This window comes from Salvelinus sp. IW2-2015, linkage group LG18, assembly GCF_002910315.2.
Source record: "Salvelinus sp. IW2-2015 linkage group LG18, ASM291031v2, whole genome shotgun sequence".
NCBI lineage: Eukaryota > Metazoa > Chordata > Actinopteri > Salmoniformes > Salmonidae > Salvelinus > Salvelinus sp. IW2-2015.
The window spans coordinates 5,120,113-5,143,708 of record NC_036858.1 but is presented as its reverse complement, the minus strand read 5'-3'; the positions used below and the strand labels follow the sequence as shown (position 1 = coordinate 5,143,708).

Here is a 23,596-nt window from a genome sequence, read left to right as displayed (position 1 = left end):
CGATTGGACATAATGTTATGCCGCAGTGTAAAATAGTTCTTCAAAGACATCTATCCGGCGAAACGCGATTAGGACAACACGTAAAATAGTGCAGAATAAATTGACAAAGCAATACATTATATAATGAAATATGTATCTTTCATTGTATAATTGCATTTATAAGATATTATTTTCGTCGGTGGCGGAAGGACATGGGCACTGAACAGGGAACTAGCTTCTCTATTATAGTCACGTGTTTCTATAATTAGGGAAGTTTCCAATATTTAATTTAGGAATCATGACATTGACATGTATATAATCAAATCAGAGAATTTGCGTTGTGTAAGTATATACACTCGGTGTGCCTGATGCATTTTATGTATCCATTTTAAACAAGTCTCATGGCATGTCTAGATGTTGGATCAAATTGCAGGTGTATTTTTTWAATTMTACCTTTGTTTAAGTCACTCTTATTTTCAATGACTGCCTTGTTCAGTTGCAGAACGACAGATTTTTACCTTGTCAGCTCGAGGATTCGATCGTGCAACCTTCCGGTTACCAGTCCAAAGCRCTAACCACTAGGCTACCTGCCGTCACGACCTTGATGAGGAATCAATACATTGTTGTGTTTCCACTTTGCGTATAGACTATAAAACAAGAATGATAAATAAATAAACAGTACCTGTCACTATATGTTTCGATACTTGACAACTTCAAAGTTGTTGCACATTATGCAGTGTGTTGTAGCGTTTTCACTATGCATATAGACTAGGAAACAAAAATATACACAGTTGTTGCACATTATGCAGTGTCTGTCTTGGTACCTTGACTTTTCCTAACTTTTTACCCGGACAGGAGCTTGTGAGCCAGTAGTTGTGGTCACTGGACTAACGTTAGTTGTGTTAGGGCTCCACCTGTCAGATTTGCTTGGAACATGAAGCACAGAATCCTGACCTACACATTGAGTAACAAAAAAAGTAACGTTTTATGATGGAGAGTAGCTTATTTTGTACCATATGGGTTGTAGCCACATCATTAAATCCATAGTTTTACACGTGTTGTTCTTTACCTTGAAGAATCTTCGTTCAACGCTGTCCCATGCCACAGAAATATTGAGGAAATTATTTTACTGTTTCTATTCCAAAACGGTAGGGGGCATCTGTCAAGCAAATTGCGTCGAGCTTCACGTTACAAGAACAAGAGTGGAAGCGCTAGGTGAGTGTCACGACCAGTCCAGCAAACTGTGATGGTTAATTTGTTTTTGTAAATCATTTAYAAGTTCTAATTACAAATACATGGATCAATACAACACATTTCACAAGGTGTRCTGCTAGTGGGAATTTCTTTCTACAAAGTAACGACTGTAATTCAGGCACGAGGCTGCATGCTAACTGGAGGTCAAAGCTATCAAAATTAAGTCACGGTTTCGGTTTTGTAACATGCAAAGTGAAACTACTATCTAGCTAGTCTTTTCACAGTTTCGATGATTGTCAAACACTTTTTAGATATAMACTTAAAATAACACCAATTCCATCATCAGGTATGTAGGTCATATCATATTACTAGCTAGCTGACAACTGTCAAATGCTGTGTCAAGCAGGACGCAACAGTACAGAGATTTTTAGCCGGCATTGTTAGCTTGCCAGTGTTGTGACAGCTAACATGATGACATATGGCTAACTGCTAACAATATTTATAGGATGGACATGAACATGTYATCTTAGCTAGCTAAACAGGATTGAGTGTACATTTTTAAGAACTGATGTAATTTCTCAGCTAATGTCTAAGCCTATTTTCAATTAGGATTTTCTGAATTTAAGTGGAATTCACACATTGTTCTTGTTGGATAAGAGTGCAGCACTTGTATAGCAGCTAAGCTATGTTGTTCATTTTCAACTGTGATCAAGTTTTGAGAATGTCATTTTGTTTTCCATCCCCCAGTCATCTAAGAAGATGGGGTTGAAGGAGATTCCAACTGAAAGTATTGCCCAGCCCTTGGGCCGGAATGAAGTCTTTAGTTTACTCTTCCGACTGACCATATTTGGTGCAGTCACTTACTTCACCATAAAGTGGATGGTTGATGCCATTGATCCCACAAGGAAACAGAAAATGGAAGCACAGAAACAGGTGAAGTTTTCAATATACAGTAGCCAAGTTTGACCTGTTTGCTTCTGAGTGTTTTCTGTGGATATCTATCATGTTTGTTGGGACTGTATTGTACTGTACAAAGCTAGGTAGATGGCTATTGACAGGTGGGTTTTTTCAGGCAGAGAAACTCATGAAGCAGATCGGTGTGCAGAATGTCAAGCTCTCAGAGTATGAGATGAGCATTGCAGCACATCTGGTGGACCCGTTGACCATGCAGGTAAGAGAGCGGCTTCAATACACCATTGCTTGAACCCAACTATTACAAGCGTTGGTTTTTCCATTTATATTTTGTGGTTGGATGTTAGCACATTGGGTGCACCGGTTGGTGTCACCTCGTTAGTCAGTATGTGTTGAACCTGTGCTGGCTTGGCTTGTCATCTCGTTAGTCAGAAGGCGTTTCATCTGTGCTGGTACAGGGGATATTTGAGTGCGGGTGCTCCAGTTACCTTGAGAGATGTGGAGGGTTAACACCTTTAGTTGGCGCTCCCTCTATGATTTCTAAGAAACTGTCCTTTATCTGTTCTTCCCTGTTAGTTTTGCTCCACCTTTTGGTTTGATTCCTGTCTACGTTTGGGGTGGGTTTTAATTTTGTTTSCCTCTTCTTGGGCAAATTTAGTGGCRGCTCATGGTGGGTCTCTTGTAGGTCCCAGTTGGTGTTGTTAGTCAACTTTCAGTGGACAACATGACGAGTTTCTTTCAGATCCACTTCTAGAACCCCACCTGTTTCGTTTTGGTTGTCAGTAACTCTTTGTTAGTTCCCCCTTCTGTTTGAGTTACACTTTTTGGTGTCTTGCTGGGTAACAACATTCCAACAGAAACGAATATGAAGGAAACACTACATAAAGTGTCTTAAGGTTGTTGGAACAGCTTCAAAACAGCTTCAATGTGCCTTGGAATAGATTCTACAAGTGTCTGGAATGCTTTTGGAGGGATACACACCATTCTTCCACAAGAAATGCCAATTGTTTTTGGTGTTTTGTTAATGGTGGTGGAAAACACTGAGGCGCTGCTCCAGAATCTCCCTTAAGTGTTTAATTGGTTTGAGGTCTGTGACTGACGCACACACACCCTTTAAACCCCTGTGTGCCTTTGAGACCCCTCTTTCAAAGTCACAGATCTCTTCTAGCCATGGTAGCCAAAATAATGGGCAACTGGGCATTTTTATACATGACCCTATTAACTCAGGATCCACACCTACAGTGCATTTGGAAAGTATTCAGACCCCTTTTCCCACATTGTTATATTACAGCCTTATTAAAAAATGTATTACATTTCCCCCCCTCAATCTACACACACTACCCCATAATGACAAAGCAAAACCGTGTTTTTAGAAATTTCAGCAAATGTATTGAAGCACCTTTGGCAGCGATTACATCCTCGAGTCTTCTTGGGTATGACGCTACAAGCTTGGCACACCTGTATTTGGGGAGTTTCTCCAATTCTTCTCTGCAGATGCTCTCAAGCTCTGTCAGGTTGGATGGGGAGCGTCGCTGCACAGCTATTTTCAGGTATCTCCAGAGATGTTCAAGTCTGGGCTCTGGCTGGGCCACTCAAGGACATTGAGACTTGTCCCGAAGCCACTCCTGCATTGTCTTGYCTGTGTGCTTAGGTTTGTTGTCTTGGCTGTGTGCTTAGGTTTGTTGTCCTGTTGGAAGGGGAACCTTTGCCCCAGTCTGAGGTCCTGAGCGCTCTGGAGCAGGTTTTCATCAAGGATCTCTCTGTACTTTGCTCCACTCATCTTTCCCTCGATACTGACTAGTCTAAGTCCCTAACGCTGGAAAAACATCCCCACAGCATGATGCTGCCACCACTGTGGGGATGGTGCCAGGTTTCCTCCAGATGTGATGCTTGGCATTCAGGCCAAAGAGTTTAATCTTGGTTTCATCAGACCAGAGAATCTTGTTTCTCATGYTCTGAGAGTCTTTAGGTTCCTTTTGGCAAACTCCAAGCGGGCTGTCATGTGCCTTTTACAGAGGAGTGGCTTCCGTCTGGCCACTCTACCATAAAGGCCTGATTGGTGGAGTGCTGCACAGATGCGAGAACCTTCCAGAAGGACAACCATCTCCACAGAGGAACTCTYGAGCTCTGTCAGAGTGCCCATCGGGTTCTTGGTCACTTCCCTGACCAAGGCCCTTCTTCCCCGATTGCTCAGTTCGGCCGGGCGTCCAGCTCTAGGAAGAGTCTTGGTGGTTCCAAACTTCCATTTAAGAATGATGGAGGCCTTGGGGACCTTCAATGCTGCAGAAATGTTTTGGTACCCTTCCCCAGATCTGTGCCTCGACGCAATCCTGTCTCGGAGCTCTACGGTCAATTCCTTCGACCTCATGGATTGGTTTTTGCTCTGACATGCACTGTCAACTGTGGAACCTGATATAGACAGGTGTGTGCCTTTCCAAATCATGTCCAATCAATGGAATTACCACAATTACCACAGATGGACTCCAATCAAGTTGTAAAAACATCTCAAGGATGATCAATGGAAACAGGATGCAGCCTGAGCTCAATTTCGAGTCTCATAGCAAAGGGTTTGAATACTTATGTAATTTTTATAATTTGCCAAAATGTCAACCTGTTTTCGCTTTAATTTGTGTGTAGATTGAATATTTTATTTTTTTAATCCATTTTAGAATAAGGCTGTAACGTAAAACAAAATGTGGAAAAAGTTAAAGGGTCTGAATACTTTCCAAATGCACTGTATGTGGAAGCACRTGCTTACAATATACTTAATCCCTCATTTACTCAAGTGTTTCCTTTATTTTGGTAGTCACCTGTATGTCTGTTCTCCATAACTAACTGATGTGATGCTCTCTCTACAGATCACATGGAGTGATATTGCTGGCCTAGATGAAGTCATCACTGAGCTGAAAGACACTGTCATACTTCCKATCCAGAAGAGACACCTYTTCAAGGGATCCAGACTGCTTCAGCCACCAAAAGGTGAGTCTCTTGTTTTCATACAAGATTTGCTTATTGAGACTGGTGCAAAAGCCTAGATAGACACAATGCATATAAAGGTTCAACAGGACCGCCTTCAGTCTTTAGCCACTCCTCTTACCCCTGTCATTATGATAACAGGTGTGCTGCTGTACGGACCACCTGGCTGTGGGAAGACGCTGATCGCCAAAGCAACTGCCAAAGATGCTGGTTTCCGCTTCATCAACCTGCAGCCTTCCACCCTCACAGACAAGTGGTATGGAGAGTCCCAGAAACTGGCTTCTGCCGTCTTCTCTCTAGCCATTAAGCTTCAGCCCTCAATCATCTTCATAGATGAGATTGGTAAATGCTTATTTTACCATTATCTTTAACAGATGCTATACAGTGCTTTAAATCTTGTTTGGGTACTTCAGCTAAGCCAGTTATGTTGTCATCATCCCCGGCTCCAGTCGATCCTGTAATGTTCTGTTCCAGACTCTTTCCTCAGAAGCCGTTCCAGCTCTGATCACGAGGCCACAGCCATGATGAAGGCTCAGTTCATGAGCTTGTGGGATGGGCTTGAGACGGACTATAACTGCCAGGTGGGTCCATTATGAAGGAYAAGCAAAAAGGTGCGACAGGTCCGCACTCCAAAAGATGTTGCGTAAAGCTTATTAATTTCACTGCATCAGGGATAGCGTACACAGACGTTTCGGTTTTGCAGCATTTGTTGTGTTGGTAATTAAATACATTGATCATCATGTGACTCCTGTCTGGTTGAGTCTCTTTCAACTGCCTCTCACCTTTTCCTCATGTAGGTCATCATTATGGGGGCCACTAATCGTCCACAGGATCTCGACTCCGCCATTCTGAGGAGAATGCCCACAAGATTTCACGTAAATCAGCCTGTGAGTCTATTCACAAACTGTACACGTTTTTCAGTATATACACAGTACTATGAACATGGTTGTGACGGTCCTGGAATTTTGGATGATTGTAATTGGCCAGACAAATGACCACTGTCTCCGTAATAACTGTTCAAATAGCAAAATCTGGTCTTGGCTGCATGTGCTACCATAGAAATAGAATGAATAGAACAGATGTCGCCATTCAAGTCAATAATGGCATAATAGGTGGACTGGCCGCCATTGTGAGTGTACTCATAGGAGCAAAGCAGGAAGTGTACCCATCAATATGTGCTGTAATTTGTTGATTCAATTCAATTGGCATGACAAAAAATACATTACATTGCATGAGCCACATCAGTTTACATCATTGAAATGAACATTCTATATTACCATGGGAATTATTGCGTCACAATAGTAGGCAGCCATTGCGAGTGTACCCARGAGTAGGGCTGTGGCGGGCACGAAATTTCGTCAGTTGGTGATGGTCAAGAAAATAACCGTCTGTCTCACGGTGATTGACCGTTAATTAACAAACACATTTAGCATCTCCTGGCTTCCGCACACAGCCTACAAGCCACTGATGCAGACCTTTTGGAACAGTTCCCTTTTTTAAAAAGTCTAATAAATCCATGTAATATAGCCTACACCTTCCAAATAAATCCATTACTTATTTTAGACAAGTCTCAAAGAAGCATGATATGAAGAAAATGTAGTCTATTTCAGAAGAACAAAATGGCATACTCTGAGTTGTCTTGTTAGGTCCAGATCTGGCTATGCCATATGGCTCTGGGCTACACTAGTTCATTTAGCAGACAAGATTTGCTTAGAATTCCGTGGCATTATTTTYTAGTATGAAGAATACAATTGAACAAGCGAAATAAAATGRTAAGGATATTTTCTCCAAACGATTTGAGGGAGTGCGCACATGCAGCTATTCTGTGTTGAGCAGTTAACAAAGAAATAGGTATTCTTATATGCTTAATTGAGAGTTATTCATGTAACTTTAGTTGTTCTACAAACTTTGGGCAATATGTTTTGATTTTTAATACATTGTAAGGCTCTAATGACTAATGATTTGTAAAAAGTTGCTTGAAAGGCATGAGCTCTGCTTTGTTTTCTGTGCAGGCTTTGAACACTACATCAGTCACTCATTCACAATTTGACAAGCACTTGATAATGCCTAGAATTTCACGGCGGCATCCCGTTTGTGTGGCCGTAATGCACCCTAAAACAATCCATGCCTTTTGCGGCTAGTGGCTGTTGTGCCCTTCTCCTTGAGTGCTGCGCGCTCCATCACGTGATTGGGTCTTTCTCACAGGCTACAAGTGAAGACAGACACATCGGGGACGCAACTGCATGCATCCTTATCCAATTCTTAGGTGCATATTGAAGATATTGGATGAACTGTCCACATTTTACACTTCGTCAGCCAACAAGATGTAGGCCTAAKGAACAGAAAAAGCACTAGCCTATGTCAATCTACTATCCCCCATAGTATAGAAGTCGACCTATTCTGTACGAGAAATAAATATTCCAAACATAGTTGTGGGATGCAATAGATCCCAAATMAATACAACCACTAGCATAAAAAATWAAAWWAAYAAAATTACGCAATGTGGCTGATTCAACAGATCAGAAAGTTTAGCTTAATGTTGAGAAACAATTTCTTCACATAAGCGCAGCAATGTGCACACTGCAGTAGGCTAGAAGCGCGAATGTTCCCTTAGTGGAAAACACCATTATCAAAAGTGACCACAAATGTGATTATGCATGTAATGGTTCTATAATACAGGTGCATTTTTAAGGTGATCTTTATGGTATTTTTACGTCCGGTGAACAGGTCAGGATTCCATAGCCGCAGGCAGAATAGTTGAAACTGGAGCAGCAGCACGACCAGGTGGACTGGAGACAGCTAGGAGGTCAGGTAGTCCTGAGGTATGGGCTCAGGTCCTCCGAGAGGAGAGACAGAGAATTAGAGGGAGCATACTTAAATTCACACAGGATACCGGATAAGACAGGATAATTACACCAGATTTAACAGACTGACCCTAGCCCCCCCGACACACAAACTATTGCAGCATAGATACTGGAGGCTGAGACGAGGGGTTGGGAAGACACTGTGGCCCCGTCTGACAATACAAGGCAAACAGCCCCACACCACTAGAGGGATGTCTGTAAACCACCAACTTACTACCCTGAGACAAGGCTGAGTATAGCTCACGAAGATCTCCCCCATGGCACGAACCTATGGGTGTGCCAACCCGAACTGGAAGATCACGTCAGTGACTCAACCCACTCAAGTGAGGCACCGCTCTTAGGGWCGGAATGGAAGAGCACCAGTAAGACAGTGACTCAGCCCCTGTAATAGGGTCAGAGGCAGAGAATCCCAGTGAAGAGAAGGGGACCGGCCAGGGAGAGACAGCAAGGGCGGTTTGTCACTCCAGTGCCTTGCCGTTCACATTCGCACCCCTGGTCCAGACTACACTCAATCATAGAACCTACTGAAGAGATGAGTCTTCAGTAGAGACAAAAGTTGAGACKGAGTCTGCGTCTCTCACATGGACCATTCCATAAAAATTGAGCTCTATAGGAGAAAGCCCTGCCTCCAGCTGTTTGCTTAGAAKTTTTAGGGACATGACCAAATCGGAGAGATGGGTAGGAGTAAAACCTTGAAATCAGCCCTAGCCTTAACAGGAAGCTAGAGGCTAGCACTGGAGTAATATGATCACATCTTTTGGTTCTAGTCAAGATTCTAGCAGCCGTGTTTAGCACTAACTGAAGTTTATTTAGTGCTTTACCCGGGTAGCTGGAAAGTAGAGCATTGCAGTAGTGACAAAAGCATGGATTAGTTTTTCWGCATAATTTTTTGAWTTAAAGTTTCWGATTTTTGCAGTGTTACAAAGATGTATGCCAGTTAGGCTCTACACCCCTTGTTAAGCGGAGTAATGTGCTTAATTTTAAAAGTTATTTGGCTCCTTTAGTTGTGATACAAACCTGTTAAAACATATAGGCCTATGGGCTAGGCTAAATGAGGTGTGCGACTATGATTTTGAAATGGTCACAAAAAAGGCATTGTTTCTATTGCTGTGAAAATATATAATTAGGCTAATATTGTCACCTGTCAGAGTTTTCTTGATTTAATCTTGTTTTTACATATACTAAATAATATATGTGGTGGTAAAACAGTCACCACAACAGCCCTACCCGTGAGTTTACCAGTTCGATTGCCATGGTTAGAGGTGCCAAGCCCATTCTATTCATTGTTTGCTACAACACCTTGCTTGTTTCAGCAAGGGGCYACACAGTTTCATCATGTTGTTTAGAGTCCATGTTATCGCAGAAACGGACTCAACAGTACGAATGCCAGCCGTCCTGTCTTCAGTCAGCTGTTCGCCCTGTCCTCCCCAAAAATATATAGATATTATGACGGTTATTTACTTTTCATGACYGTCTTCATCCATAACCGTCAGTAACACGGTTATATGGTAATTGAGCCAGCCCTAACTATGGTTATTTATGCAGTACTATATGAGATTACCTGAAATGTATTACATTCCTGCTAAAAACTATTATTGTCTTGCAGAATTGCATGCAGAGGGAAGAAATCTTGAAACTCATATTGAAAAATGAAAATGTAAGTTTTACATGGTAATTWAATTACACAATTACACATTTGTCTGTGTTTCCACTAAACTTCCTCATGTATTTTCCAGGTGGATCCTAGTGTTGACTTTGTTGACATGGCGAAGGAAACTGACGGATTCTCAGGAAGTGATCTCCGAGAGATGTGTCGGGATGCTGCCCTGTTATGTGTGCGGGATTTTGTCCATAACACCCATGCCGATGAAAGGTACCACACCCCTCTGACTGCGTTTACTATAAGGAATTTGTGTCAATTCAAATCTGGTATCAGGACAAAATGTGATTCAGAGTCACCGAATATACTTTAAGTATTTTTATTAAACTCAAGCGATAAATGGTAAATGCAATTTTCGTATATACGGGTTCACTGTACCACCCCGCAGGGTAGAACAGGGAACTGGCAGGATGTAAGTAAACAGCTGTTCTTATACTGTGACAGACTAGTTCCAACCCGTRTGTTGGCCTATCACAGTAGAGGCTGAGCGTGGTTTAAACTCTGCTCAGCCTATCGCCGGCGCTCAGGCTAGTCCCAGCCTCTTGGCGCTCTTTGGTGTCCCGGCGCTGTTGCTGTGTAGATTACGCTCCCTCACCCCAGAGACTGAGGTCAGACAGCTCTGCAACATTGTCTGAGCTATTTGCACCTCTATACAAAGCACACTGTTCTCGCTCAAGGCTAACCACAGCTTCCCAGCACACTTATCTGGGGCTAACTGTTACTTCCAGCACACACACACAGACACCCAGGCGCCCAGGCCAACAGTTGCTAATATTCAATCACGTGATGTAGTATTGGGTTATAGTGCAATAAACACAAATCCTAACATTACACAGGCAGCCCAATTCTGCCCGTATAAACACATACTTCTTGAGACCTAACTTGATCTCCCAATACCAATGTCTTTACATTGGCTTTTCATATGAGCATTAGTAGTGATTAGTGATTTTCACACTATTAGAGTGTCTTCTGTAGTTACCAGCAAGATACTGACTTTGTCTTTGTCTCCAGGATCCAGGATCAAATCCGGTCCATCAATCAGGACGACATGCAGACTGCCAGGCAGAAGATGAGGAAGTCGAAGTCGGCAGACGGACAGACGGTTCTGATTCATTCTACTCTGGATTGAGTCTTAACATGCAAAGGAGAACTATTAAGCGCCTGGATATGCTTTCCTTATTATTTTCTATGTATGTAGAGTACTTACTGGTGGAGAGAACTTGAAGAGATATACATAAGTGTAATGTCTATCATAACATCACTTTGTAACGTCTTAGCTCATCATTTGTTATTTTAAGAACATTTAGTTCAATGCATTCAACATGAAATATTTCTGTCAAAATGCTATTTGTTATGTGGAAGTTAGGCGTTACATGATACTTATGTTGGCATTAGTGTCTTATGTATCTGGCCAATCAAGGTCTCACTGAAACTGGCTCTGAGACTGCAAAATATGGGCACAGCCATGGATCCTTTCAGGTTTGATAGTACATAATCACCTCCCTATTACTTATGACACACAGCAATATTGACTTAGCCTTGGGCTTTTATCTGAACATCACATGTTGCTTCTTTTGGTACTGTATGTTTAGGGCTGTTTTTCTTCAGGAAAGCTGTTTATCGAACTAGTGTAACATCTGTAATAAAATTTGCCACTGTCATCGTTCAACTATTAGCTAATTGTACATTGAGTGGTTCTCAGAATTATGAATTAGATCACAAGTTTTATCAGAACAATTCAACTCCTATTTGAAAGTGAATTATCACTGTGGATGTTGTGAAGAGAGCATGGTACCAGATGCAAAGATGTTTGAGTAAAGTGACATGGCCTTCCATTTCCTCATAGTAACTTACTGTAGATTTATTTACTTCAATATCATGAGCTGCTTATGTTAAGGTGTGTACTTCGGTTTTTAAAACTTCAATATATCAGGAAACCTGCATTGTGCTTTCAAGTCCTTTATGCCCAGGATTCATTTACAGTAGAATCTAATAACTGCTTTTGGTGATTGTCATGTCTTATAGTTTCTGTTTATCCCTTGTGATGACCAATGGTTGATTATTTCTACATGACAAACTTCCAGTATCTACCACATGCAACAGCCATTGCAATCTATTGAATGTGTGAGTGACAAGTTTTCTATGGATGTTTTGGGGGGTTGGGATTGGTGGAACTTTGGTTTAGGTAAAATGCTTGCTTTGCTTTTTATATTGACTAATTATTTTTTAGAATTTGTTTTACCCTGAATTCTGGGTATCTGCTAAAATAAATTACACCAATGTTGTTCGTAATCATTTATTTGCTTGAAACTTCTTGATATAAAAAGGCTAAATGCAGTATAAGAACATTTAGAAATTAGGTACCATGGCATCACTAGATAAATAGTTTCATTCATTACACAGGGATAGTTAAAACCCCTTCCACTCAACTACATAGTCTTCTCACAGCTTCAAAAACATACATTTTAAGTTACTAGCTTGGAAGTAAAGATACATAGGTAACAAAAGTGATCTGTTAAAACATTCATATTGATTTCTTCACAACTCTGACTCTTTTTTTTTACACTGCTTACAGATTTATTTTGACCCACACATCAAACTAGATCATTTCCGGTTTACATGATATTCAGTTTAGTAAAAAAAAAAAAAGCTCAGGCATGCATTTCATTAATGCCTAGATGTCTACAGTACTTGATATAAAATAGAGAAGCTTAAAATTGATGTGTCTGTTAGACCCAAGGTGTGCGTGTTCATTCGTCCTTCTGCAGGGAGCTATAGTACTCTGTGAGGACCTTCCAGGCCTTATTGGCCATGAAACCATCCGGGGGGTTCTCTCCGCTGCGTGCCATTCTCCTCATCTTGGTCCCAGATATGAACTCAAATTCCTGGTGTCTGGAAAGGAAGGTAAGACAAAGTGTGTGAAGCAGCTTGACTCAATCTCTCAGTTACTTTTTGACATTGTAGGGAAGTTTTTCCTCAGCCCTAGTTATTGCTTACAACCAGAGCCCAGAGATTTTCCTGGTCAGGCTACATAGTCCGGAAAAACGTATGGGCCAAAATATTAGCTGTCAATGTACCTCTCCTTATCATAGAAGTCCATAGATCTTTTAGTCTTGTTGTAGGCAGCCACTCTGAAGGGGATGATCTCTACAGAGGGGAGACCAGGGGCCATGGTGAGGACCTTGGCCCCGTGGGTGGGCTCATACAGGCTCTGCTTGGTCTCAGGGTGAGGCATGCCCGCAGGGTCGCGACCAACGATGTAGAAGTTGGCACCAGCTATCATTCGTGCCCGGCAGTGCCACTGTACCTAACGGGTAGAAAGACAAACACTTGTCTAGTGACTACAGATATGACCTGATTCTACTGAATAAAACAATGCTTAGAAATACATTTTATACAGAGATTAGTGTCCAGCAGTGGCAACCCATCATTCAGGGAAGTTGGGGCAAAATATATATATAATAATATACAGTACCAGTCAAAAGTTTGGACACACCTACTCATTCAAGATTTGTTATTTATTTTTACTATTTTCTACATTGTAGAATAATAGTGAAGACATCAAAACTATGAAATAACACATATGGAATCGTGTAGTAACCAAAAAAGTGTTTAACAAATCTAAATATATTTTCTATTTGAGATTCTTCAAAGTAGCCACCCTTTGTCTTGATGACAGCTTTGCACACTCTTGGGATTCTCTCAACCAGCTTCACGAGTCACCTGGAATGCGTTTCAAATAACAGGTGTGCCTTGTTAAAAGTAAATTTGTGGAATTTATTTCCTTATTAATGTGTTTGCGCAAATCAGTTGTGTTGTGACAAGGTATGGGTGGTATACAGAAGGTTGGTAAAAGACCAAGTCCATATTATGGCAAGAACAGCTCAAATAAGCAAAGAGAATCAAGAGTCCATCATTACTTTAAGACATTAAGGTCAGTCAATGGCGAAAATTAAAAAAAACATTGAAAGTTTCTTCAAGTGCAGTCGCAAAAACCATCATGCCCTATGATGAAACTGGCTCTCATGAGGACCGCCACAGGAAAGGAAGACTCAGAGTCACCTCTGCTGCAGAGGATAAGCTCATTATAGTTACCAGCCTCAGAAATTGCAGCCCAAATAAATGCTTCAGAGTTCAAGTAACATTTACATATTTATTTAGAATTCAAGGCACACTTAACCAGCATGGCTACCACAGCATTCTGCAGTGATACGCCATCCCATCTGGTTTGCGCTTAGTGGGACTATCATTTGTTTTTCAACAGGACAATGACCCAACACACCTCCAGTCTGTGTAAGGGCTATTTGATCAAGAAGAAGAGTGATGGAGTGCTGCTTAAGATCACCTGGCCCCCATAATCACCTGACCTCAACCCAATTGAGATGGTTTGGGATGAGTTGGACCGCAGAGTGAAGGAAAAGCGCTCAGCATGTGTGGGAACTCTTTCAAGACTGTTGGAAACGCATTCCAGGTGAAGCTTGTTGAGAGAATGCAAAGAGTGTGCAAAGCTGTCAAAGGCAAAGGGTGACTACTTTGAAGAATCTAAAATATATTTAGATATGTTTAACACTTTTTTTGGTTACTACATGATTCCATATGTGTTATTTCATAGTTTTGATGTCTTCACTATTATTCTACAATATAGAAAATAGTAAAAATAAAGAAAACCCCTTGAATGAATAGGTATCCAAACTTTTGACTGGTACTGTAAATATATATATTTGCTGTGCCTTTTTTGTATGTTATTTTGGCATTAATACGTGTCACATATCAGTTTGCAAACAATGTAAAAAAAAATATATGATTGAGTTTATAAACCCGCATACAAACCCGTACATCTGCAAGACAGAACAGCTGCCTCTGGTAAGACAAGGGGTGGCGGTCTGTGTCTATTCGTCAATAACAGCTGGTGTGCAAAATCTAATATTAAGGAAGTCTCAAGGTTTTGCTCGCCTGGATTAGAGTATCTCGTGATAACTATAGATAATAGTGTGGTCTACAGCTTATCTATATTTTTCGTAGCCGTCTATTTACCACCACAAACCGATGCTGGCACTAAGATTGCACTCAACGAGTTGTATACGGCCATAAGCAAACAAGAAAATGCTCCTCCAGTGGCGGTGCTCCTAGTGGCTGAAGACTAATGCAGGGAAACTTAAATCCGTTTTACCTCATTTCTACCATCATTTTACATGCAACTAGAGGAAAATAATCTCTAGACCACCTTTACTCCACACACAGAGACGCATACAAAGCTCTCCCTCGCCCTCCATTTGGCAAATCTGACCATAATTCTATCCTCCTGATTCCTGCTAACAAGCAAAAACTAAAACAGGAAGTACCAGTGAATCGCTCAATACGGAAGTGGTCAGATGACCAGATGCTAAGCTACAGGACTGTTTTGCTAGCACAGACTGGAATATGTTCCAGGACGCATCCGATGGCATTAAGGAGTATACCACATCAGGGGGGGGTTTACTTGGCTCATCACGCTCTAGTGGGCCGGTCGCCTGCAGGCCGAATTCGGTTGTCAGTTGAATGGTGTTTCCTCCGTCACATTGGTGCAGCTGGCTTCCGCGTTAATTGAGCGGGTGTTAAGGACGGCTTGGCGTGTCATGTTTCGGAGGATGTATGACTCGACCTTTGCCTCTCCCGAGCCCGTTGGTGGGATGCAGCGTTGAGACAAGATCGTAATCACGAAATTGGGGAGAAAAAGGTGGTCAAATAAATAAAAAATATTTAAAAATCCCGCTATGCCCTCCGACAAACCGTCAATACAGGTCTAAGATTGAATCCTACTAAACCGGCTCTGACGCTCGTCGGATGTGGCGGAGCTTGCAAACTATTAGGAACTACAAAGGGAAGCCAGTCGCGAGCTGCCCGGTGACACGAGCCTACCAGACGAGCTAAATTACTTCTATGTGCGTTTTGAGGCAAGAAACACTGAAGCATGCATGAGAGCATTAGCTGTTCCGGACGACTGTGTGATCACGCTCGCCGTAGCCGATGTGAGTATGACCTTTAACTTCTTATGGCTGCAGGGGCAGTATTGAGTAGCTTGGATGAAAGGTGCACAGAGGTGCCCAGAGTAAACGGCCTGCTCCTCAGTCATAGTTGCTAATATATGCATATTATTATTAGTATTGCATAGAAAACACTCAGTTTCTAAAACTGTTTGAATTATGTCTGTGAGTATAACAGAACTCATATGGCAGGAAAAACCTGAGAAAAAAATCCAAACAGGAAGTGGAAATTCTGAGGCTGGTGGATTTTCAACCAAGCTCCCATTGAAATCCCAGCGAGATATGGATGAGTTTTCACTTCCTACGGCTTCCACTAGATGTCAACAGTCTGTAGAACTTTGTCTGATGACTCTACTGTGAAGGGGGGCCGGATGAGAGGAGAATTAGTCACTACTGCCATGAGGTGACCATGCTTTGACCATGCGCGTTCACATAAGAGGGAGCTCCGTTCCATCGCTCATCTGAAGTCAATGTAATTCTCCGGTTGGAACGTTATTCAAGATTTATGTTAACAACATTCTAAAGATTGATTCAATACATCGTTTGACATGTTTCTACTGACTGTTACGGAACTTTTGGACATTTCGTCACGTTTTAGTGAACGCGCTTTGTGACTTTGGAATTGTTTACCAAACGCGCTAACCAAAGTAGCTAATTGGACATAAATAACGGACATTATCGAACAAATCAAGCATTCATTGTGGACCTGGGATTCCTGGGAGTGCATTCTGATGAAGATCAAAGGTAAGGGAATATTTATCATGTAATTTCTGGTTTCTGTTGACTCCAACATGGCGGCTAATTTGACTATAGTTCTGAGCGCCGTCTCAGATTATTGCATGGTTTGCTTTTTCCGTAAAGTTTTTTTGAAATCTGACACAGCGGTTGCATTAAGGAGAGGTATATCTATAATTCCATGTGTATAACTTGTATTATCATCTACATTTATGATGAGTATTTCTGTTTAATAAATGTGGCTATGCACTATCACTGGATGTTTTTGGAACTAGTGAACATAACACGCCAATGTAAACTCAGATTTTTTATATAAATATGAACTTTATCAAACAAAACATACATGTATTGTGTAACATGAAGTCCTATGAGTGTCATCTCARGAAGATCATCAAAGGTTAGTGATTAATTTTATCTCTATTTGTGCTTTTTGTGACTGCTATCTTTGGCTGGAAAAATGGCTGTGCTTATTCTGTGGCTTGGTGGTGACCTAACATAATCGTTTGTGGTGCTTTCGCTGAAAAGCATATTTGAAATCGGACACTTTGGTGGGATTAACAACAAGATTACCTTTAAAATGGTATGTCTGAGGAATTTTAATTATGAGATTTCTGTTGTTTTGAATTTGGCGCCCTGCACTTTCACTGGCTGTTGTCATATCATCCCGTTACCGGGATTGCAGCCATAAGAAGTTAAACAGGTCAAAATTCACAAGGCTGCAGGGCAAGACGGATTACCAGGACGTGTACTCCGAGAAATGCGCTGACTAACTGGCAAGTGTCTTCACTGACATTTTCAACCTGACCTTGGCCCGAGTCTGTAATACCTACATGTTTCAAGCAGACCACCATAGTCCCTGTGCCCAAGAACACCAAGGTCACCTACCTAAATGACTACTGACCCATAGCACTCAGGTCTGTAGCCATGAAGTGCTTTGAATGGCTGGTCATAGCTCACATCAACACCATCATCCCAGAAACCCTAGACCCACTCCAATTTGCATACCGCCCCAACGGATCCACAGATGACGCAATCTCTACTGCCCTTTCCCACCTGGACAAAACGAACACCTACATCAGACTGCTGTTTATTGACTACAGCTCAGTGTTCAACACCATATTGCCCTCAAAGCTCATCACTAATCTAAGGACCCTGGGACTAAACACCTCCCTCTGCAACTGGATCCTGGACTTCCTGATGGGGCGCCCCCAGGTGGTAAGGGTAGGCAACAACCCATCTGCCACGCTGATCCTCAACACGGGGCCCCTCAAGGGTGCGTGCTTAGTCCCCTCCTGTACTCATTGTTGACCATGACTTCTTGGTCAAGGACGACTCCAACACCATAATTGCGTTTGCCAACGACACAAAGGTAGTAAGCCTGATCACCGACAGCAATGAGACAGCCTGTAGGGAGGAAATCAGAGACCTTGCAGAGCAAAGGGGTTGGTAATCTTTTCTAGTTGCATAGTGATTGGCTCAGTGTTCTGTTATTCATTGGGACACTATGTTGTCGCAAAATCTTCGGGGAGAGATAGAAAGTTCAAGCCCCCTTGGGTGCTGCCATAGATTTACATTAGAAGTGCCCATCCAAGAAGGCTCAAGGTCATTGGTCACAGATAAAATTACGTCAAATCACGTGACATCTACCATAGCTTAGCTAGCAAACTAGACAACAAGTCATCATCATGAATCACATTGACAAATCCTTGTCATATGAAGAGAAATAAAACGTATAGGTGCTCATTGGACATAAACATTACACAACAAGTTGGAAATTGCAAATTCTTCCATGAGTGGTTTGGAAGGAATCAGTGGCTAACTGCAAGCATTGCAAAGCAATCACTATGTTGCTTCCCCTGCCTGCTATTCGGTGGAGAGGGTGTGTGGTCCAAGTCTGCGTTTAAGAGACTCTTTTCCAAGCTTTAAAAGGATAAACAGAAAAGTTTGAATACATTGGCCATGCTGTCAAGCCAGCATGAATTCTACCGCGTTCAAAACAACTGGAACTCGGAACCTGGAAATCTCAGACTTCAGTGAGTTCAAGACAACTGGGAACTCTGGGAAAAAATTAGCTCTGACTGGGAAAATAAGTTTTGAACGATCATCCAACTCGGAATTCCAAGTTGGGAACTCAGGCCTTTTTCTAGAGCTACGACCTGAAGATCACTGACGTTATTATTCGACCTTGTTTTTTCTGAGTTCCCAGTTGTCTTGAAAGCACCATAAATCCAGAGAATGCCAGACATTGATGACAAAGTTCCAGGACAAAACTTGAAGGACCGCCGCACCACCTTCCTGTTCAATTGAGCAAAGCACAACGTTGAGTCCAAAAAAAAGAAAAAGATTTACATTATAAAACCGCCACTTGTATCCAGTTAGATTTCACTTACACTGTTTGAACTATCTAAGATGTAGACCAGGGGGAGCCATTGCCCTACCTCAGTGGGTCCAGCATACATCATGGGGGAGGGGAATATGGCCACGATGGTGCTGGCTGGGTCCAGTACCCCCTCCTCCAGTACGGCAGCATGCTGTTTTATGCGCCAGTCCAGAGGCACGTCATCGTCTTTGGTCCAGCCTCCCAGCGGGTGAAGCAGCAGGACAGGGTTCTTGTAGCCTCGCTCCAGCAGCCGCCGCTTCGTGTCTTGCATCAGGAGGACGTGGCCATTGTGGATCGGGTTGCGAAGCTGGAAGGCGAAGATGGCGTCTGGGGGAACGCAAAAAAGGCGGTTCCTTATTAAGTGACTGCTAAGTCTTCTTCATCATCACTGTGTTTTTTCAGCGTTTGCCTTAAGTAGACATTAGCATACACAATGCAGCACTAAGAGAGACAGCGGACAGGAAGTGAGAATTAAACAGAATATAATAAGCTATTCACCTGCTTTAATTTCCTTGAACTTTTGCTTCAGTTCTCTTGGAGTGAAGCGGTATTGGTCCAGACCATCGTTCCATTTGATTTGCTCTAGCACCTCCAAATCTCCACCAACCAGCCAATCACCACCCTCCATAACCATCTGTGAGATTTTATTTTTTATTTTTAACATTTCTGATTTTTCATTCAAGTATGTTCTGTTGACAAGCAAGTTCATGATATTAACAGGGACAGTTCTAAAAGGCAATTCTAACCTTGATGTAAGGATGCTGAGGACATGTGGTTCCCCACTGCCTGGCACAACGCTCTTCCTTCCGATGTTCATAAAACTCAGGGTTGCGGAGAATTGCCACTCTGCAACCTTTGAACTCAAGTGCGAACGCTGCGCAGCCGTCCAGCTTCTCTTTGCTCTCTTTGGAAACGGGCAGGACGATCGGCACAGAGAGGTTGATGTTTCCACCTGCCAACCACATGTCATTCTATGTCACTGACAGAAAAGTCAACAGACCTCTGTTGGCTCATTGTGAGCGCTATTGACTTTATGTGAGGTAGACGTAGGTGTTGTTACATGTGCATAACATGTCAATAGAACATGACATTACAGACGAACATGGGCCCTATTAAGAACAATCCATTCAATTGATATGAGCATATGCTACATTAAACTGTGTCGTCTATGAAGTTATAAAATACCAGTATTACCATCCAGAAGAGTGTCGAAGTGCAGAACCTGCAGGAACTCCCTCTCCCTCATGAAGCCCTTGAGGGGACTGGCCCAGCCCTCTGCCAGCACCTGCACCCACTGGAGGTCCAGCTACAGGAAATACAGAACAAAACGTCAGTAGGGTGTGGTCCCATCAGGTGTTACCACTCAACATGAAGGGTCAGATTGTGTGTGTCAAACCCCAAAATGTGCATAGAAGGATTTGTTACCTTGGTGATGCTGACGGTAGGCAGTGTCTTGGCGTCGCTCAGTGCCAAGTCCAGCTTGTTCTCTGGCACAAAGAGCTCAGTCACTTCCTCTGTCACACCAGTGGGCACAATGTTCTACAAAACAAAAGGATCAATGTGATAGTACTTTAACAAGTCAATTTCCAACGACTAGGACATTTTCCTCACGGTAGAGATACAATGAGGAATACACCACAGACAGGCGAGGCCCAGCGAGGTCTCAGGGACCATAGATAGACTCACCTGTTCCTTAAGCAGCTCGACCACCTGCTGGATGCACTCATTCGCTGAGATCTCTCCAGTCTTCAGCACAAGATCAGGTGACTCAGGCTTCTCAAAAGGCGAATCAATGCCCGTAAAGCCTAAGGGGATGGGGTCAGGAAACCTGTTAAGGACTTTGTCAATCATTTACACTACTTTAGTGCGGAGTCAATATAGTGCTTTGGCTGTACATTATATAACCCCACTCTTTTTGCTTGTTTAACAGCATGTTAAGTAGTAGACTTTGAAGCCATGTGATCTATACTTGTAAATGTAGCTGTGTGTAATGTACTGTAACAGAACTGGAACACTGGAGGGCAGAGACAGTCTGATCAGTACCTTTAATCTCTCCAGCACGGGCCTTCTTGTAGAGGCCTTTGACATCCCTGCTCTCACACACCTCCAGGGGAGCGTCGACGAACACCTCGAAGAACGGCAGCCCAGATTGTACATGGATCTTTTTGGCTTCTTGCCGGTCCTATGCACAGGAGAAAGAGACTGGGTAGCAAAAATCAACATGTTTGCCATCTTGATTTTAATTCCATAACAAAAAAGAGGTTCTCAAAACCAAATACCAAAGGAAGTGAATGCAGTCAGACACAGTATAGCAGCTATACAGGCCAGAGATCGGATCAATCACAATGGATGACTTAGAGATGCTCCTTTAACAATTTTCCAATTGATTATTTTATAACAAGTAGAATTTGAACCGTGTATGTTTAACTGTCAATCACTCACTCACCTTAGTGAATGGAGAAATGAAGCTGGTGATGCAGACCAATCCTGCGTCTGCAAACAGCTTGGCCACCTCAGCGATGCGCCTGATGTTCTCCTCCCTGTCCACAGAGGTGAAGCCAAGGTTCCTGTTCAGCCCCTGTCTGATGTTATCCCCATCCAGGGAGTAGCAGGGAATACCATGGGACACCAAGTACTCCTCCAGTGCAAAGCCGACGGTTGTCTTTCCGGCACCTGACAAACCTTTAGTCCACAGTGACAGTTTGCAATACATCCATTATCCAACATAACTTATGTGAAACTCTGTGGTCTAGTATTGGAGAGATAAAGAGGGCATTTGCTTACCAGTGAGCCAGACAGTGCAACCTCTGAAGCCCTCTCTGGTGCCCACCACTTGGCCTCGTTTGGACCGGCTCACATGGTGAGCCTGGTACACGACATTAGTGGCCCTCTGAAGGTCCTGAAACCACAGAGACTGCACGATTGCACATCTGCACATTCCTAATTGAGCTATTAGCACAGGACAAAGAAATGCTGCCTTAGGGGTTTGCAACTGAACACAGTATTTTAGTCAGCTGAGAAACACTGAACTGTGCTGTAATTTGTAGTGATAGCTTGATAATGAGTGACTTGAGTCCTCTGCAAGACATGTATACTTTCCCATTTGTTTGAATGCCAAGCAAAACAATCCGTCTGAAAGCCATTCCTCTCAGTTTACAGCTCATCGGGTCATCATTAGAAGTAAAACCGCAGAGCAGTTCAATTCCCGTCCTGGAGAGTCGAAACACTTCTGGTTTTGGTTTCTACCTGGTAGTTAATTGCACTTACCTGGTGGCCCGGGTCTGAATCAGTCCCTGATTAGAAGGAGAGGATGAAAACCAGAAGTGTTTTGGCCTTCCAGGACTGACATTGAAGAGCCCTGTGTAAAAGGGATTCGACTACTGATCAGGCACATACAGATATTAGAAAGATATAAACCCTAACCCAGGGAAGCTTTAATTGTACAGATCATCTAGATACAACAAGGTATACTCATGTCACTCTAGCCTCTTCTAATAAGTCCTTGTCCAGCCTGCCTAATTGCATCTTTGTGGCTTCCCATACTGTGTGGTGTGTAGGCGGACCAGGTTGGTGGGGGCTGCAGAGGGACAGGGGGAAACAAACAGGCCTATTCATTCATACAGTCCTGCAGTGTGGCAGTCAGGCCCAATGCTCGCTGGTTGGAACCCCTCAAAGGCCAGGCTGTGCCTCTCCCAGGCCTGCCCAGACACGTGAGATCTGAGCTTCATTCATTAGTGACTCTCATAGTGGCTCACTGTTACTGTAGCCTCGCTCCAGCAGACCTAACTCCTCAATGAGCCCTTGTTGTTAGGGACATGGATAAACTTAATTAAAATCAGTCCAACTGGAACAACTTGGTTCATTGTTTAGAGAGGCCATAAGACAGATCCAAATGTATAGCCTAGATACCATCACTAAATATGTCACAAGCATTAATTACATCTCAGCTATTTGAAATTGTGAAGCACATCATACACTATCATATAGTAAGACTTATAATACATTCTATACAATAAACACGTTATTATACAATATCTATAGGCTATAAAATGCAAATACTGTAAAGAACATCGGTGGAATATTATATAATGTGGACGTATAATCTACCTATTGTTATAACTAGAAAAGCAATTGATTAGCCAAGAATCAGTTTTGCATTGCAGTGATTTCCCGAGAAGTGGTCAGTCAATCCACAGGTCTACTGAACCCCCAACGCTGATTTGTGGCTGAAACTGACTGGGTCACTTTCTTGTGTAGACCACTAACTAAAAACAGGTAAGAATGATTCTTCTATGCTATATTTTTCTATACACAACTGGTGAAAAATGGGAGGTAAGGTAATTGTGTTTAACATAGAACATTCCTACAGAACTTTCAGTTTAGAAATAATGCTAGCTATAGAATAACTTTCGACTCTGCTCCAATGTATCTCTTTCGGTGCCCTACATGTTTAGATAGAAAAAAAGTTATCAAATTTGATACACTGTCTGCCCCCCACCCAACAACCACAGATCCGAATGAAATAAGTAACGTAACATACCAAAAGTCAAACATAATGACATAGCCTACCGTTCTTTGTTTTTTGATCCCAGACATCGCCGCTTCTTCTGAAACGTTTTAGTTTGGTGACCTAATAATTTATATGTTGGTAACGATTAAGCTATATTCCCTTCTAAAAAAACGAGTTTGTGATTTATCGGAAATAAATCTGACGGGAGACGTCCAATGAAGATTTCTAATCCGACACGTAGCATATTCATAGCCCTGCCTTTTTCGTGCCCACTCAATTTCACAGAACGTCAGAGCCACGACATTATACTGGGTTGAGCTAAAGAACTGCAAAACCATGAAATCGGAGAAAGCATTAATGGCA

The 23,596-nt window shown here is 42.4% G+C and overlaps 3 protein-coding genes across 6 annotated transcripts in view; 2 read left to right on the top strand and 1 right to left on the bottom strand.

Moving 5' to 3' along the window:
* Positions 1-1,094: 1,094 nt before the first annotated feature.
* atad1b (ATPase family AAA domain containing 1b) lies at positions 1,095-11,877 on the top strand. Of its 3 annotated transcripts, none has more exons than XM_024007587.2 (10): positions 1,095-1,194; positions 1,921-2,106; positions 2,246-2,344; positions 4,944-5,064; positions 5,203-5,403; positions 5,536-5,642; positions 5,859-5,948; positions 9,532-9,582; positions 9,662-9,798; positions 10,597-11,877. In XM_024007587.2, exons 2-10 carry the CDS (start codon positions 1,933-1,935, stop codon positions 10,712-10,714), a joined length of 1,098 nt encoding a protein of 365 aa, XP_023863355.1. In that variant the 5' UTR covers positions 1,095-1,194; positions 1,921-1,932; the 3' UTR covers positions 10,715-11,877. The 3 variants fall into 3 exon arrangements, with proteins under 3 accessions (XP_023863355.1, XP_023863358.1, XP_023863357.1); XM_024007589.2 differs by lacking the exon at positions 1,095-1,194 and adding an exon at positions 1,212-1,519; XM_024007590.2 differs by lacking the exon at positions 9,532-9,582.
* On the bottom strand, positions 11,868-23,516 carry papss2b (3'-phosphoadenosine 5'-phosphosulfate synthase 2b). Of its 2 annotated transcripts, none has more exons than XM_024007576.2 (12): positions 23,293-23,516; positions 21,508-21,672; positions 21,170-21,405; positions 20,767-20,905; positions 20,410-20,528; positions 20,149-20,262; positions 19,918-20,029; positions 19,470-19,675; positions 19,222-19,357; positions 18,782-19,050; positions 12,663-12,892; positions 11,868-12,477 (listed from the first exon to the last, which is right to left on the bottom strand). In XM_024007576.2, exons 2-12 carry the CDS (start codon positions 21,659-21,661, stop codon positions 12,336-12,338), a joined length of 1,857 nt encoding a protein of 618 aa, XP_023863344.1. In that variant the 5' UTR covers positions 21,662-21,672; positions 23,293-23,516; the 3' UTR covers positions 11,868-12,335. The 2 variants fall into 2 exon arrangements, with proteins under 2 accessions (XP_023863344.1, XP_023863345.1); XM_024007577.2 differs by having other exon boundaries at positions 21,508-21,622.
* The window catches only part of LOC111977849 (phosphatidylcholine:ceramide cholinephosphotransferase 1), a 50,064-nt gene continuing 49,384 nt past the window's right edge, over positions 22,917-23,596 (top strand). The window contains exon 1 of the mRNA XM_024007586.2: positions 22,917-22,998. The gene's annotated coding sequence lies outside the window, so the exon portion shown is untranslated. The remainder of the gene's footprint in view (positions 22,999-23,596) is intronic.

Bases quoted from the DNA above. Each gene is read 5' to 3' on its own strand.
- papss2b (XM_024007576.2), bottom strand. From the start codon at position 21,661: ATGTGCAGATGTGCAATCGTGCAGTCTCTGTGGTTTCAGGACCTTCAG. The intron at 20,529-20,766 runs GTACTGATCAGA...CCATCCCCTTAG, and splicing joins CCGTGCTGGAGAGATTAAAG to GCTTTACGGGCATTGATTCG. The intron at 12,893-18,781 runs GTAGGGCAATGG...TCTACCCGTTAG, and splicing joins TGTATGCTGGACCCACTGAG to GTACAGTGGCACTGCCGGGC.